At 56.6% G+C, this 17,321-nt stretch overlaps 1 protein-coding gene across 1 annotated transcript in view; it reads right to left on the bottom strand.

The window, feature by feature from the left end:
- Positions 1–10,446, bottom strand: part of FLT4 (fms related receptor tyrosine kinase 4) — a 28,701-nt gene extending 18,255 nt beyond the window's left edge. The window contains exons 1-11 of the mRNA XM_047075862.1: positions 10,404–10,446; positions 8,297–8,393; positions 7,436–7,680; positions 7,127–7,239; positions 6,846–7,008; positions 6,490–6,629; positions 6,012–6,180; positions 5,617–5,734; positions 2,865–3,019; positions 2,537–2,699; positions 987–1,113 (exon numbers count right to left, since the gene is read on the bottom strand). Of these exons, the coding sequence (XP_046931818.1) occupies positions 987–1,113; positions 2,537–2,699; positions 2,865–3,019; positions 5,617–5,734; positions 6,012–6,180; positions 6,490–6,629; positions 6,846–7,008; positions 7,127–7,239; positions 7,436–7,680; positions 8,297–8,393; positions 10,404–10,446 (1,533 nt within the window). The remainder of the gene's footprint in view (positions 1–986; positions 1,114–2,536; positions 2,700–2,864; positions 3,020–5,616; positions 5,735–6,011; positions 6,181–6,489; positions 6,630–6,845; positions 7,009–7,126; positions 7,240–7,435; positions 7,681–8,296; positions 8,394–10,403) is intronic.
- Between the last annotated feature and the right edge of the window lie 6,875 nt (positions 10,447–17,321).

The following is a 17,321-nucleotide window of genomic DNA, read 5'->3' as shown; positions in this document are numbered from 1 at the left end:
AGCAGAGTAGTGGGGATCACTGAGGCCTGGAGCTGGAGGGGACCAAGCTCAGAGACAGGACCAGGTGGGGAGCAGAAGGTGAAGCCTTTGCACAGCAGAAGTGGCTCTCTGGAAAAGTCAAGGACGAAGCTATGAACAGCATCAGCTGTGGCTGAGGTCAGAGGGCAGCATTAGGCAGGGCTACAGAGACCTCTGGGTGTAGATAGGCTGAGGCTGTGGCCATGTTGAGGAGGAGGGGACAGACCCAGTCTAGCACTGGGGCGGTCCAAGCCAGGGCTAGGATTCATGGTGTGGAGCAAGGCCAGCAGCTGGTCACTGTGTGGGACCCTTGCGATGTGTCACATTCACCCCAGGGCTGCTCACAGCACCTCTCTCTGGGCCCTGGATGGTGGCAAGGGGAGGGAATGGGTCCCAGGTCTGGAATAGGACTGGCCTGAAGGACTCTGGCCTGGGGAATAGGAAGCTTGGAGGCTGGGGGAGGAGAGGGCCATAGGCCCTGCCTACCATCCAAACACCACCACCCCCCATTCCAAGCTGGGCACTTCCTGGCCAGGCCTGGAACAGGAAGAGGCTCTGGAGGTGTGTAGGAAAACAGGAAGTGACCGTAGGAAGTGGGTGCCTTTGTTCAATCCCTTCCCCCGCCTGGCCTCTTCTAGGCATTGCCCCCAGGCTGGGCCAGAGGCTCAGTTGCCTTCGGTGGAGACCTAGCTGACTCCAGGCCTAACCCTCCTAGCCCTGGAGCCTGTGGGTGGCTGGGGCCCAGGGCCTGGAAGGGCTGCCTTGAATCTAAGCTTCTCTGTCTAGGAAGCAGCTGGAGGTCCCCCCCCCCCATCCACGTGCAGGAAGGGGAGCTGAAGCCCAGAGACACTGCAGAAAGACCACCAACTGTCAGAGCTCGGCAGGCCTAGGGGAAATGGAGGAGGCCAGGAGAGGGCTCCTCTCTGCCTGCCTTCTCCTCCCCTATCAGTGGCATGGCTGACGCATACCTTATTCTTCCCCTCTACAAATTCGGTCCAGGTGTCCAGACTTTCAATGGGGTTCACCGCATCCTGTGTGGTCACCTCTCTCCAGTCACGGCACTGTGGCATGTGGTCTCTCTGCTGCCGCCGGCTGCTGGGAGCAAGAGGGGGCCAGGTCAGGTCAGGATATGGGCAGGGAAGGCCCCACAGAGGGTGGGGGTCGAGACTTTGTCATACTCAGGGTCATCTGCTCACACGTGTGGGGATTGGGGCTTTGTTTCTGGAACACTATCTTCCACTCTTTATGCTTATGGTCCCGTAACAACCTATCCTGTGAAGGCTGCCAGACACAGCCTTCCCCAAAGGCCGAGGCCTGCTGCCTGCGGAGCACCACATACCTGTAGCCTCATGGCCCCCTCTATCCTGCTGTGCCCACCACCCCCTACTCAAGATGTGTCCCTTCCTGCATCCCATTCCTAGATCTCCCAGGGGCAGCAGAGTCAACACTTTTGTTCTAAGAAGCCCCCTTCTCCTTCCAGAGCTGTGGCCCTTTCCTGGGCTGGGTGTGACCCCAGCACCTTTAGTCCCTTGTTGGGATATGGGTCTGGGGTCCCAAGGGAGGCTCTTGTCTACCCCCAGCAGAGCAGAGTGGGACCCTAGGGTTCTGTCAGTTGGCCTAGAGCAAAAAGGTAGAAGCATCAGAGGGAAGCAAATTTGGAAGGGCCTCGTGGTCTAGAAGAATCTCTTATGAGCCTTGGATGCAGCAGGCCACCCCTACTGAGCCTCCACCATTGATGGTCCTGTCGCTATAGCCGCTTTCCTGGTGCAGCTTCTCTGTCACTTCCTTGGGTTCCCAGCCTCCATCCTTCCCCAGCCTGTGCCCTTCCACCCTGCCCACAAGGATCTCTTGCTCAATGGCAAATGTGACCTGTGAGCCCCCCCACTCCGTGCCCTTCACTGCTCCCTAGTGCCTTCCAGACCGCTGGCTACCTTGGCACCCTCTTCTCCCATCCCTTGCTTGTCCAATTTGTCCCTGCTCTCAGCAAACTCCTTGGTCTGTCTGTCCTCCTGGTACCCAGCTCCCGTGTAGGGGCGCATGGCTCCTCAGTCGGGCGGGCAGGCTCTGCTGCTTACAGCCGTGACCTTGGGAAAGTCAGGGCCCTTCTCTGATCCTCAGTTTCTTCCTCTATAAGGGGTCATCGTGAACACTGCTCAGAAAAAGTTAACTGGGCATGACTGGTGTGCCCCAGTGCTCAATACAAGTCTCATAAAACTAGCTCACGTCTGCCTACTTGGTGCCCAGTTCCCTTTGTCCTCCTGGATGATGCAGTTATGTGTCTTGGGGGCTTTCATTTCAAGGCGGTGGGTGGCAGCTGCACCATCCCATGTGCAGCCCAGCCTGATGGATACTAGGGAGGCTCTGAGCCTTGCTCAGGTGAGGTAAGGTCAGGGAATGGCGGTAGGGTTTGAGTTTAGAGCAGGACTCTGGGGAGGAGTGCGGGCCGTGAGTGGGGGACACAGCCCAGGTTGAGGATGGGGCTGGGAAGCAGGGAAGGACAAGCTGGAGCCACACTCACAGGCTGCGCTGGGTGAAGGTCTTGCAGGGGGTCCATGGCCTCCAGTGCCACTGGACGCTGAGAGGAGGGGGCACCCCATAGGCAGTGCAGGTGAGGGCCTGGCGGCTGTGGCGGGAGTAGGTGCTGGGGGAGGAGGCCTCCTTCTCGTGGATGTGGGGGGGCACTGGGGACACAAGCAGACAGCTGGTCAGCAGGCCCCTGCCGACCCCACCATTCTCTACTCAAGATGTGCCCCTTCCTGTAGAGTCCACCCAGGGACAACAGAGTCCCCTGTCTTGTTCTAGGAAGCCCACCCTGCACCGTCCCTTCTCCCTTCCCGCCCCTGTACCGTTCACCACCAGCTCCAGGCTGATGTTGCGCCGCAGGCCGGCCGCAGAGTTCCACAGGGCGAGGGTGTAGATGCCTGCACTGGCCTCCGTCACCTCCTTGAGCACCAGGGCATGCGGACTATGGCGCCCGGACACTGACTTTCTGTCCTTGTACCTGGCCCGAGAAGGGAGTTCAGGGGCTCACGTGGACCAACGCCTGCCCTGTCCTAGCATCCCTTCCCTGCCACAGCCAGGCCCCTACAGGATAACTGCAGTAGACTGTCAGGGGAGGCAGGAAGAGGCTGGTGCCAGAGTCCTGACGGGCCAGGCTGGAGTGAGAGACCCCTCCTGGACCAGACCAGGAGGCTGCTGGGAAGGGCGGCAGGGCTTCAGGCTGGGGCAGCTGCTGACTCTGCATGGAGAGCAGGTGACCTGGAGGCTATGGGGATGGTCTCCAGGCCGCACTGTCTCTCACAGACTTCAATGGTATATACTGGGAAGGACTGGAAGTGCAGTCCTCCAGTAGCACAGACCAGACCCTTACCGCATGGGGGCTCTGCCTCACTCTCTGACCCCAGCTCTGCCCTTCCTGGAGCTTTTCAGATGCTGGGTCTTCTTGCTGCCCCCACACTCCCACCTGGGGCCTTTGTATTTGCTGTCCTTCTCCTTGCTTGGATGCTCGGTCCCCTAGACACCTGTATGGCTCCCTCTCTCCTACATTCAAATACTTACTCATTAGACAAAACTTTGCCTACTGTCCTATGAACCAGCTCCTGCCCTCTGCCCTGCTTCTCCCTGCCTGCTTCTCCTCACACTGTCCCCTTCACTGCTATGTCCCTACACTTAGAGAAATACACATTGGTGTTCAGTGTATATGCAAATAGATGTGGTTCCTCCCCAGGCCTGACCTGGGAGTGCTGCTGGCAGCTGCCTCTGCAACCCAGACTCTACCTGGAAACGGTCCTCCCTCACACAGGTGCCTTCCCCTGGTATTCAGCCAGAGTGGTGCGGGAGAGGCACACCCTTGGTCAGAGACCAACAGTGAGGGGGGACGTAGGGGAGGAGCATGAGTCATCCAGGGTCACACAGCAGGACAGGGCAGGGCAGACCTGAGGCCGTGTGGCCTGCCAGGCTCTGGTGCAAAATTCTGAGTCTGCCTCCTGCTGCGTCTGTGATCTTCGGCAACCCCCTTCATGGCCCCAAGCCCCCAATGTCATCATCTGAAAACCGGGGAAACAAAATGCACTTTTTTGCAGGGGTCATGAGGTTGAACTGAGTTATAGCCTGTGGTGTCAGCACTGTGCTGGACACAAAGGGTGCTTCAGGAGCTGAGGGCCAGCCTGTCTGTCCACTAGATCTCTATCCATTCACTTACTCATAGCCATCACATGACAGCCTAGAAGAGTAGACCCTTGTGGGGCTGTGGTGGCTACTGTGCCTGGGGGCAGGTGTCTCAATGGACAATGGGCCCAGCTGAGCACTTCTTAGAGGCAGGTGTTGGCCAGGTGAGAGGAGAAAAACTAGATGTAGTGGGAATGATGAGAGGCAGCCAGCTGCCTGAGCCCCAGGTCTGGGCCAGACCCTGGATGGGTCAGTCTTGCTGGCCTTGGAGAGCAGGGGACAGAGCCCCAGGTATCTCCAGGAGGCTGATATGTAAGGGAGGCTCCAGGCTGCATCAGTGCCTTTTAAGACCCTGTCCCCAAAATGCTGGTCCTCTACCAGGTACTGCTAATGGACCACAAAGCCTATGGCCTTAGAGGTAGGGTTATACAAGGCCCAGGCCCACAGCATCCTGAGGCCCTCCCAGGAGAAGCCTGCTTCCAGCCTGGGACAGCCAGCACAGTGACATCCCAGCTGAGAATGTCTGGGGCCCCTGCTTGCCCAGCTCCAGGCTTTCAGAAAAGGTGATCCTGCCTGGAGGGAGGTGCCCTGGTCTGGGAAGGGCAGGGTTTCTCTGGCCAGCTGGGAAAGGATGAAGCAGAGTTCTCCCAGGAGGCTTAGTGCTCAGGTAGGAATGCCCTTCCCCTTCCCCCACCTCTGTTTCCATGTGTACAGTGGGGGTCAGGCTAGAGTGTGACATCCTAGGGTTGGACTGCACTGATTGCTCAGATGACCCAAGGGTATGTGTGTGTGGGGGGGATGCTGTGACAACCTGAGCTCCTAGGGAGCTCTCTGGGAGCACATAGCAGGGGCGGAGCCACCACTGAGGGACCCTCCCCCTCTCTGACCCTTAATACATCCTGAAGGGGAGGCCTTCTCAGGTCACAGACCAGAGCTGGGGCTCTGGAGTCTGTGGGCCTCCTGGAAACTCTTGCTTTCTGCCACACAGCTCAGGCCCAGCCCAGAGCCTGGCCCTACAACAGTCTGTGGAAACTGTGTGGCATCTCTGAACTCATGGATAGGAGGGTCCTGGCGGTGGTAACCTGTTCAGAGGGAGGCCTAAGAAACCCAAAGCCACTGCTGTAGGGCAGGCCCAAGCTCTGTGACATCCTTCAGCTGGCAGGGCCCTCAGGGACACTGAGCAGTTGCAGGAATCAGTTGGATAAAGCCCTACATTGTGCCCACCACACCACGGATAACAGGAGGCTGGTGTTTGCAAGCTTTCGTAGCTTAGAAGCAACCAGAGATAACTTTCCCTCTGGCTTAAATATTGTCTTAGGTGCATGTTCCTTAGAGTGTCTTCAGAGGCACAGACCCTTGATGGGGAGGATGCTGCCCTTCCCGCCTTGTTGGACCTGGTGGGTAGCAAGAGGCAGGGGCCAGGGCTGGTACCATTGGAACTCCGGCGGGGGGTACGCTGCTAGCTTCACAGGCAGCTTCACCAACTCATCTCCTGCGGTGGCCTCCAGGACAGGACCCTTGAGCCACTCGACGCTGATGAAGGGCTTTTCTGCCAGATGGGAGGCATCAGTGTAAAGCCGGGGCCTGGAGTCACTGACCCAGCCCTGCCCAGGGACTCCCAGCCGTGGTCTGCACCCCCCAGAGGACAGATGCCTGCAGACTGGGGCTCGCCCTGCCCTCTGGGGTCCACTCATTACCCTCCCTTCCCTCTGGCTGGACTCTACACTGCTCAGGTGCACCCTGACCTCTGACCTCCGCCCACACTGCACATGGACCCTTGTTCCTCAGGCTTGATGACTGACACCCGACTCAGCCCCATGCCATACCATGCACAATGACCTCAGTGCTCTCTCGGAATCGCTGGATGCCGTTGTTGGCCTCACACACATACGGGCCCAGGTCATGCTGGCTGACGTTGTGGATGGTCAGGATGCTGGAGAGCTCTGTGTGAGTCTGCTGGGAGCGCCGCTCTGGCACCCACTTACCCCGCTCTGCCTGCCCACGCCCAGGGGAAGCCCAGGGTCAGAGCAGGTGGGTTCTGGCAGAACTGAGCACCAAAGGCACATACCCCAGCCTAGCAGGGACTCTGGAAGCCTTGGACCCAGACCCAGAGTTTTCCTTGGGGTAGGAAAACTTTGCTATCAGACAGGGACTCTTGGGGCAGGACCCTCTATTCAGAGGCCAGTGTGCACCAGGCCAGGGTGGGGGTGGGCAGTGATGGACACTCCTGGGGACAGTGTGGGCAGTGAATGGGGACTCCGGGGGATGGTTCCAGTATGGCCCTGGCCGGGCTGCTGGCTTCACCTGCTTCCCTGGATAGTCCCAGTCAAAGGTGACACCCGAGTTGAACTCGGCCCACACAGTGCAGTTCAGGACCAGCTTCTCCCCAACCAGCAGCTCCAGCGACTTCTTGGGGAACAGCTGGATGTCATAGAGCTCGTTGCCTGGTGGAGACATGCACAGTGACCCCCACACCCTTCACAGGATGGCACATACAGGATGTAGGGCACAGGGTGCCCGATGAGACCAGCTGTGGCACCTATAGCCCCATTAGCAGGAATTGGGGGATCCCCCATCCTCTTCCTGCGGTCCCCCCAGGACATGGGCAGGGGTTCCCAGGTGGGGCAGGAAGAGGGCCTGCAGCGCAGGGCAGCCCCTACCTGTGATGTGCACGAGGAACGGGTTGGACAGGAAGGCCTGGCCACCCCAGGTGGTCTCACACTGCAGGTACAGGGCGTCGCGCAGCAGTGGTGTGGGCACCCGCATACCCCGGCGGTCGTCCCACACCACCTCCTGCCCATCAGGCCGCAGTGCTGAGTTTTGCTGCAGAGACATGGTGGCTGTCAGCTCACTTCCTCCTGGCCAGACCAGGGAACTCTTTTTCCAGTGACAGAGACAGGAGGGCCAGATCCTGGGGTGGGGTTGGGGATGGGGGCTGTACCGATCGCAGCGTGACGTTGAGGCCAGGGATGGACACCAGGCAGGGCACCCACATGGAATCCTTCCTGTTGACTAGAAGCGTGTCTGGCTTGTTGATGAACGGGTGCTCCAAGTCTGAGGAGAGGGGGCAGGTTGTGGGCGGGGAAGGCAGGGCTTAGGGGTTTTCTACCCAGGCAAGGGGCCCTGGGTGGCGCCCAAAGGGTGCGCAGGTTGGGGCTGGGGGTGCAGCTGCTGGATGCCTCTCCAGGATCCAGCACCTTGTCCGTGCCTCCTGGGCAGCCGCGGGGCCAGCTGCTCTGGGTGCCCTCACCTCTCACGAACACGTAGGTGCTGGCCGCAGTGGTACCCTCTATGCGGGCTTTGATGTACTTGTAGTAGCAACGGTAGCTGCCCGTGTTGTTGGCGTGGGCCTCGGGCAGCAGCAGCACCTTGCAGTAGGGCCTGGTGTCCGTGCCCTCGCAGTCTCGAACAACCCCTGTGTCCTCACCGTCCTTCTCCCCCGTGGCTGGTGTCTCGTGAGCCCCCGGCCAGGCCCACTCGAGGGGGTGCTGCCCCCTGACAGAGGACATGAAAGGACAAGGGGGTTCCTGCTGCAACTCTAGGGCTCAATCCCTGCGGAGCCTTCCCAGAAGTCAAGCCTTGCCTATAGCTTGTCTCACCCCGACGTTGGAACAGCCCATGGACCCAGCCCGGGGCAGGGTGCTCCTCGAGGCCCTTGGGGGCCTTTGCATGCCTTCTGGGCCCACATATTGCAGGCTGGCTTGCAAAGAAGCCTGCAAGTCATTCCTAGGGCTGCAGGGAGGATAGGAGGTCTGAGGTCTGTGTGGGTGGGCCTGGAGCCAATGGAGGGTGGCTGGGGGTGGGTGTAGGGAACCTGGGGTCCATGCAGGGTAACTTGGGGCATGGAGTGGCCTGGGGTCAGTGAGGAGTGACCCAAGGGTGGGTGCAGGGTAATCGATCTGTGGTGGGAGCAGGTGTAGCGTGTCTGCAGGGCAGGGGATGGTCTATGCCTCCAGGAACCCACACCCAGGCAACCAGGGAGCCCCACAAAGCCTTGAGGTCCCTTTGCCCTTGGGAGGGACTGCCTTCCAGGTTCTCCTCTACCATCTCCTGCCTTGGCCTTCTGTAGGAGGGACCCGGGCCCCTGATCCCTTGGCTGAGGTATGAGTACCTGCAGGAGATGGATAGGCTGTCACTGGAGTCAATGATGTATGTCTCCTCCGTGATGTTTAGGGTTGGGGGGGTCATGGAGTAGCCACTTGCCAGACCTGGGGTGGGAGACAGGGTTAGTATGGCGCTGGATCATGAGTTCACATGGTGATGTCAGTCTGGGACTGATGGGCCTTCCCTGCCCACAAGAGCATACCCCTCTCTACGGCAGGGCTGCCTCAGCTCTTGGCCCCGGGCAGCACCTTCCAGGCCCCAAGACAACCAGGGATCTCTACCTCAGGCTGCCCCTTGCCCTTGTCCCTGGCAACAGACTGGGCCCAGCCCCCAGTGAGCTGTGACCTGACTGAATCCCAGTCTCTGGCCCCATAAGCTCACATAAGCTGGGCTGCCGACATGAAGTTGATGGGAGAGACCACAGGCCTTACTCTAAATTGGGGGAGGCCTGGAGTGTGTCACCTTGGCATGGTGACCCCCACATGACTATATGAAGGGCTTTCCCTCCTAAACCCCAGACACACAGCCACTGCTTGTAAGGGGGTCCTTACATGCACAGTGTAGACCCTTCCCAAATGCCCAGAACCAAGGGCCTCCACTGCCCCTGCTGCAAACTCTGCCCATGACCTCACCCTCTCCCAGGTCCCATGGAGTTCGCCTCCTATGTCCTTGGCTCCATCTGCTTCTGTCCACCCTCGCAGCCCCCTCTGGCTGCCCCAGCATCCCCCGACACCCCTTGCCTCGTTCCTCCATCCTTCCCACAGGGCTTGACCCCAAACACACAAATAACTCTGCTTTGAAAACCCTCTTGCTGCCCTGCTGCTCATGCAGCTTCTTGCCCCCATTCTCCTTTCAGCAGGACAGCATGTGCCTATGTGTGCACATGCCCATAGGTGTGGGTCTGTGTGTGTGTGTGTGTGTGTGTGTGTGTGTATCTGGGGCGTGGATCTGCGTGTTTGTGAGGCTGGTGTGTAAGTGGTGTGTGTGGCTTTGTGTGTGGATGTGTATGTGTGTGTCTGACATGTCCATGTGTGCATGCCCATGGGCGTGTGTGAGTGTGTGTGTGAGATCCCGGTAGGGGTGGGAACAGGCCTTGGGGGAGGTCTGGACCTGGAACTCTGGCAGATGCATCCTGCCAGGACCATCGTGAGACAACAGGAAGAGAGGACTGCGTGGCTGGAGGCCCAGGGCTGTGTCCTGTCCCCCCCTCAACCCACCGTGTCCCATGTCCCTGTCCTTCTGAGGGGCACAGCTCACTACTGACCCACAGGTCCAGCTCCTCTGTCCTTCCCTGCCCACCTCCCTGATACCAGGTGTCCCGCCCTGGCAGCTTATTGTGGGATGCAGATCCTAGAGGACCCCCACTATAGTTGGCTCTACACCACCCTGAACCCTTGACCCCCGACCCACCCTAGGGTGTAGGACAGCACACTCTGTACACTCAGATCTCATTTAAGCCTCATGTGGACAAGAAGGCCACTAGCCAGAGCCTGGCTCTCCCCTTCCCTTCCGTGCCTCCTGTTGGCCAAAACCTTCTAGGCACCACACCACAGTGGGGCAGAGGCAGAAGGCCCTTACTGAGCATCTAGTCTCATTGTACTGACAGGGAAACTGAGGACCCCCAGTTGGACTGCACCATTGCTCTCAGAAAGCAACTCCCCGTCTGGCCACTGTGACCACTGCAAAGTCCCTCCTTAGCCTGAAGGTGTATGCCCTCCTGACACTCAGACCAGTGGGCTCTGCCACCAGTTCCACCCTCCCCAGGGCAAGTGTTAGCACTCCCCGCACACCAGCCCCCATTGCACACCTCCAGGGCTGGTGCGTGAAGAGGGTGTCCTGCAGAAGGGAGCCTCCCCTCAGGTGGTTAGGGGCTAGGAAGAAATCCCAGGAGAGGTGGGTGTTGAAGGAGAAATGGGATTTTCCAGGTAGTGGAAAGTGAATAAAGCCACACCAAGCAGATGGCTAGCCTCTGAGCTACAGTAGAGGGAGGTCAGTGGGCTTGGGTTTGGACCTGTGAGGGAAGAAAGGATGGGCCCTCCCAGTGGATCAGTTAGGGGTGAGGCCTGAGGCTGGTGTGTGGGCACCAGAGGAGAAGTATGGCAGCCAGCACTCACCTGCCCCAGGCTTGCGCATGCCCTGTGGTGAGGCCTGCAGCATTGCCTAGGGACCCCCAGGGTCCCATTTTCTGGGGTACACATCCAGGGCACACCCCTGGCACCCCTGGCTAGGAGCTGTGGCAGATGTCAGCCCAGCTTCTTTGGCAGCAAGCTTTTGCTTCTAAGATAAAGTAGGGGCATGCCAGGACTTTCTGCCCAGTGCCCTTCTCTCCAGCTTCATCTCCTGACACATCTCTGAGAGGCACAGAGTGCTCACCATTGTCGCAAACGGCTGGGCTTTTCATATCCTGAAGTCTTTGCTTTCACCTGTCTTTTCACCCTGGACATTTGTACTTCCTTCCCTTCTGCAGAGCCCCCTCTTCAGGGCCTAGTTCACATGTCCCTTCCCTATGGTAGGGCAATCATCATTACTCAGGCAGCTTCTTCCTCCTGGGCTCCTGCTGTTAGAACGTTTATCAGACTGATTTGTGGTTTTCTGGTCACATGTGAAGAGAGGCTGTATTTTATTGATCTTCCTAAGCTCAGTTCAGAGGATGTACACCGAAGATTGAGGGGATTGATTCAAGAATGGTAAGATGGATGATGAATGATCAGGTGAATAAATGGATGGGTGTGGGTGGATAGATGGGAGGGTGGATGGGTGGCTGAATAGTTGGATGGATTGATGGTGGGTAGATGGATAGTGGATGGATGGAATGATGAATGAGTGGTGGGTGGATTGATGGATGGAGGGTAGATTGGTGAATGGGGCATGCATGAGGGGTAGATGGGTAGATGGGTGGGTGGATTGTGGGTGGATGGGTGGATGGGTGGATAGGAGTGGATGGGTGGATGAATGGGTGGGGGTTGATGGGTGGATGTGGAATGGATGGGTGGAATGTGGGAGGATGAATGGATGAGAGGGTTGGTGAATGGAGGGTGGATGGGTGGATATGGGTGGATAGGTAGATGGGAGTAGATGAGTGGATTGGGGGGTAGATGAGTCGTTGGGTGGGTAGATTGTGGGTGGAAAGGTGGATGTTGGAGTGGATTGACGGATGGGGAATGAGGCATGTAGGATCTTCCTCCATAGAGGGCACCGTACCACCAAAGGAAGCATCCATATCACTGTACTGAACAGACAGACCATCCATTTTCCTTGCCAACCCTTTTATCATCTGTGCAAGCCTCTCCTTTGTCTCCAGTGCCCCTGTCTTCACTCACTTCCACCAGGCTCTGCATGCTCAGCAGACTTTGCTGTAGACCTCACCATCCTCAGCCTTAACTGAAATCTGACTTTCTGAAGCCACCCCTCTCATTGGGGCAGTACTGCTCTCCACTGCACATACCTGGCAATGAAGGGCTCCTTGTGGTCACCTCTGTTCTCTTATGGTACCACCTACTCCCCACTAAAGCTGTCATCAGCTGCTGTCGTGGTGACTTCCCTTCATTCTCTGCTCCTAGCTTTCCAGCTCCTGCAACCACAACTCACACCATTCCCCATGACTTCAGAATCCACGTGGATGACTCACCAGCATCCTGGCCTTTGTGGTCTTCATCCCTACTGTCCTTCCTCCTCCTCTCAGCCACTCACTTCCTGGGCACACCCTGGATCTGGTCCTCATGAGAACTACACCATTTCCAAGTGCCTGCCTTGCCCTGCTCTCCCCATCTCCTCTTGCTAGGTGCCCTTATGCCACCTCTGCTAAGTCCTTCAGCCTCATGAAAACTCCCAGTCCAGGGACCCCTCCCCATAGGCAAGGCCCCCCAAGGCCCCCCCCCCAAGGCCCCTCCCTGGCCTTGCCCTTGTCTACTGGCATAGTGCAGCCTTCAGCCCATCATCCTGATCCTTTCCTTGCCTCTCACCTTCCACCCCATCCTTGCAGCACCACCATGGCCCTCAGTGGCTCAGCACACAGTGCAAAGCCAGAGCCCTGTGCTATTGCCCCACCCCCTTCTTTTCCTGTAGATGGATCCTAAATGAGCCCTCAGACTGAAGTTCAAGGCGTTCTTTCCTCCCTCACTCTCAGCATTAATGAAGTAAAACCATCATATGGAGATCATCTTTCCCCATCCGAACTCTACACCCCCTACCTGGGCCCTGGAACCCCCCGACACTCGCACTCCCAAGGCCAAGACCTCCATCTCCCATCCTATAAACAAGTCTTGCCCCACCCGCCACCACCCATTCCTTGATCCTCTATTCGCTTCCTGTGCCTGTCCCCTTTCCCCTTTCCTATTCCCCTTCACCGCAAAAGCTCTGCTTGCTGCCTTCTCCTCTCAAGTTCATCCATCCTTTCTCTGGGGTGCAGATCTCCTTCTCCTCCAACCCCCTGCTTCATGGAGCCATTGGTCAAGGCATCCCATGACCTCCATGTTATAGGACCAGTGGGTGCTCCAGGCAGAGAGCAGGGCTGCTTCCTCTTCTGCCACCTGCTGTGAGCTCACTGTACTCTTATATTCCTCCTTCCCCTCTGCCCAGCACCACATGTACTCCCTCTCACTCTCTTCTCTGTAGGTCTCTTCCCTAAGTGTCTGGATACTTCCAGAGTCTCTACCTCCTGTCCTTCTCTCAACTCCAGCCTGAAGTATCCAGCTGCTGCTGCACTCAGCCACCTTACAGACACCCCAAGTCTGACATTTCTGATACTGAACTCCAGACTCACACCCTCTTCACCTCTGCCCAAGGTTTCTCCTTGATAGTTCCCACCTCTCCATATGGGAGCAGCTGTGGACACGCTTCTCCTCACCCTGGCCAATCACCGACCACCAAAGCATCTCAGAGCCAGCCCCTGCTGTCTCATTGGGGCCTGCCCAACTGCACTTTTCCCCAAAGTGGGCTTCTGGGCCTATTCTTGCCCTCCTTCAGTCCCCCACATAGTTGTAAGTGATACATAGGGAACAGAAAGGGGCCATATCATGCTCATGGTTAAATTCCTTCAGTGATTTCCCCTGCATTTTCAGGAAAATCCAAACTCCATGGCTAGACCCCTGATCCCTTTCCATTCCCTCTTGGGCCACCCTCACCTTGTGTTCATGTTCTCCAGCCATCATGCCCTTCAGTCTCTTCCATAATGTGCATGCTCCTTCCTGTCCTGGGGCTTTGAACACACTCCTCCTGATTTGCATCCTCTCACATGCCCTGCACAGGCTGGCTTCTTCTCACCTTAAAGTCTTAGCTTAGCCATGACCTTCTAACCCCTTCTAAAACCTAAATCCTCCTTTAAGATTCATCTTAACTTTCTGGTTGCTTCCTTAATCCTTCTTGTCACAATTTGTAATTATCTTATTTACTTATTTGTTTAAGTTACGTTTTTCCATTTCCTCTACTAGACAGTAAATTTCAATGGGGTAAGAACCAGTACAGTTTCCTTTTCTACCCCACCCCATGTCTAGCACAGCATTTGGCACAGAATCAAGACTCCATAAATACTTGTTGAATGAATAAATGGATGACCGGATAGACTGATGGATGAATGAGTGAATGGATGGAAATATGGGTGGATGGATGAATGAAAGAAAAGATGGCTAGCTGGACTGTCAGATGGACAGACAGATGAATAGAAGGATGGATGGATAAATAGAAGTACAAATAGATGGAAAGAAGGATGGGTAAATGGATGGATGAAAGGAAGTATGGCTATGTGGAAGGACAGATGTACAGACAAATGGATAGAAGGACGGACAGATGGATGGATGGATGGATGGAAGGATGGATGAATGGAAGGATGGGTGGATGGAAAGACGGATGAAAGGATGGAAGGGAGGATGGCTAGTTAGGAAGATAAATGGACAGATAGTGGATAGAAGGATGGATAGATGGAAGGATGGGTGGATGGATGGATGGATGGATGGGTGATGGGTGATGGATGAAAGGGTGGAAGGAGGGATGGCTAAATAGAAGGATAGATGGACAGATGGATAGAAGGATGGATAGATGAAAGAATGGGTGGATGGACGGAAGGAAGCAAGGATGGATGAATGGATGGGTGGATGGAAGGAAGGAAGCAAGGATGGGTGGTTGCATGGATGGATGGGTGGATAGAAGGATAGGTGGATGGCTTACTGGCTGGCTAAACAAACCTCAGGTTTTCCTTTAGGTTGGAACTATGTCAGACCCTGTCATTCCTCTGGAAAATGTTTCCAATTTTAAAGACCAAGCTCCCTGGTGACCATGTGTACCCCAGAATGCTCAGTAGCTAAGGCAGATTTGGTCCAATGACTGCCTTGCCCAGAGGCTCCATGCTGCCCAACCCCCACCTGCAACCCCAAAGAAGATGCATCCTTCCTGCCTGGTTGTTGTCTGTCCCCACTGTCCTTCCCTTCCCGCAGCAGGAAGCGCTGTCATCCTGGCCTCTGCTGCACTCCCCCTGCCTTCCTGTTCCTGGCCCAGGAACTGGCTTCTTCCTTCCCCTGGCTGGCGTCCCTGGCTCCCCAGCTTGCAACAGAGCAGTCAGGGCAGGCGCTGGGCCGAGGTCAGGGAGGCCAGAGTGCACACCTCCTCTTCTGTGTGCTGTCAGCAGCCTTGGGCAGTGGGGACCCTGGAGTCAGCCACAGGCAGCCGGCTGTGGGAGCAGCACACTGGGATCCTGGGTGAGGGGCGAGTCACAGGGGGCGGGGGTGTGGGAAATCCTGTGCATTAGGCACTGGCCATGACCTTGTAGTCACTGCCTCATTTGATCCTCACACAGCCTGGGAGGAAGGGAAGAATCATGAATCTAGTCGGCAATGAGGAAACTGAGTCTCCCAGCCCCATAGCAGCAGCAGGCTAACAGCTGTGCAGGAACCCAGGTCTGGAAAAGTCCAGGCCCATCCTGCCCAGTCCTAGCCCTCACATCTCTCGGTCCCCTTCTCTCCCACCACTAACCTGAGTGCTGGCCTCTCCTCCTCCCTGCTCCCCAGCAGCCTCCTTTTTGGCCTCCAATCTGTCCCTAAGCCCAGAGGGGTGTCGTGACCTGAGGAAACCTCCACTGGACCCTCAAGGCCCTCTGGAGCTGTGCATGCCCTTGGCCTGGCCTCCAGGGTGATGCCCATCCTAACAGGCCCTGCCCTCCTGGCTGTCTTCACCTACCAATGCTCCTGCCACAGCCAGCATCTACTAGGTCCTTGCCCACCTCCCTGCTTGCCTCAGGTTGTACACTTTCTCCTTCCCTGCTCTCTGTGGCTGGAGAATCACTGCTCCTGCTCCAAGACACTAGGCTGAGCACATTGTCCTTGCCCTGTCCCTGATCCTCTACATGGGGAGGATTTGTATCATCAGGCAGCTCCTGGGGGTCATGGCTCTGTCCTCAAGTCCAGTATGGCCAACCTGGGGATGACGTCAGGATTGTCTGTGAGCTCAGGGGTGCCCCCCCACACTGCCAGAATATAGTGGTAGTGGTTATTGCATTTGATAATTTCTTCCTGCAAACACTGTCATGGTCACCCTGTGGGTGATGGAGACTATATGGCAGTAATGCCAGTCTGATCCACACACTCCTTAGCAGCTATGTCCAGATGGACAGAGGCAGCTATGGCTGCAAACTGGAGGCAAGCTGAGGGAGAAACATGGGAGACAGCCGGCCAGTTGAGGCTGGGTTTGGGGTCTCTATGCATCTGTCCTAGAGCTGAGTAGATCTGGGGAGACCTGCTCCAGGTCTCTCTCTTTCACTCTTGGCCAGAAGGCACAGGGGTGTTCAGTCCTAGAGTCCCCCCACACCTGGCCGGTAACCTCTGTGCCTCCAGAGGTCAAGGGTAGGGTCAAGAGGCCACAGTTCCCTGACCATACAGGGCTGAGATGGCTGGGATGAGAGGGGCTGTTCCCAGAACGTGCTTGGAGCCCCTTGAGCCTGGCTGTGTGCTCCACAATGCCACTCTCTGGCTGTATGGCCTTGGGTAAGTCCCTTGCTCTTTCCAAGCCCCAGTTTTCCTACTTGAGAAATGAGAATTGTTCCCAGGATTACAGGGAACCACAAATAACAATACCACATAAGAACCATAGCAACAACAAACTGTTGCTGGCTCATGCACACTGAGCCCTTGGCTGTCACTGTCTGCTGAGTGCTTTGTATGTCACAGTTGTGGTGGTGGTGGGGGGTGTCAGAGAAAGCCATGCTGGCAGGAGGGGGTGAGCTGAAATGGGCTTTGTAGACTGAGTAGGAGTTTGTTCCAGGAGAACACACATGGCAGAGGGAATGTGCAAGGCCTGAGTATGGCTGACCTTGGATTGTCACATAGACAGAACTGATGTGGGTCAATGAGGCCACAGAAAAGGGTCCCAGGTCACAGGTCAGCCTCAGACTTTTGGCCTTGCTCCCTGGGGTGCTGCCTTCTGGTGATGGCAGGGCTCTGAGCCCACCTTTGAGCTCCCCCACTCTCCCTGGCAGCTCTCTTGAGCTCCAGCCCTGGTTGGGGGTGGGGCTTGCTTCCAAGATGTCTCTGGCAGGGCACCCCCCAGTCCTCCTACCAAACCACACTCACTACTGGGCAGGATAGCTGGAGCCACAAGGCACACAGCTGTGGATGAGCAAGTGTCTAAAGGATAGAGAATTCCCAGTGTTGGCAAGGATGTGGGCACACAAGCACTCATCGTAATAAAAGAATATTCACGTGCCTTGACCCCCAAATTCTGCTTACCCCATACAATTTAGGATAATAGTAGCCAACATGGATTTAACACTTTTCTGTGTGCCTGCCCAGGCCTATGCACACCACACCCCTCTAACGCCCCACTGAGGTGGGTACTATTCTTGGCATTCCACGGGTGAGAAAACTAAGGCACAGAAGTTAACTTGTTGCTCAGAGATGATCTCTGGGGGACAGGATTATGGGAAGTTACCACTTACTCTATACAGGATCGCATTATTTGCATTTTTGCAATTTATGAAATGTAAAGGCCTTCAGCTGATCTGACCATCTTCCTTCCTTCAGCCCTGGAAGCATTGCTCTCCCTTCCAC

Source organism: Lynx rufus, unplaced genomic scaffold (genome assembly GCF_022079265.1).
Source record: "Lynx rufus isolate CCGP_SWC_20201006 ecotype Redwood Valley unplaced genomic scaffold, mLynRuf1.p SCAF_1, whole genome shotgun sequence".
Lineage (NCBI taxonomy): Eukaryota > Metazoa > Chordata > Mammalia > Carnivora > Felidae > Lynx > Lynx rufus.
This window is presented reverse-complemented; position numbering and strand designations above follow the sequence as displayed.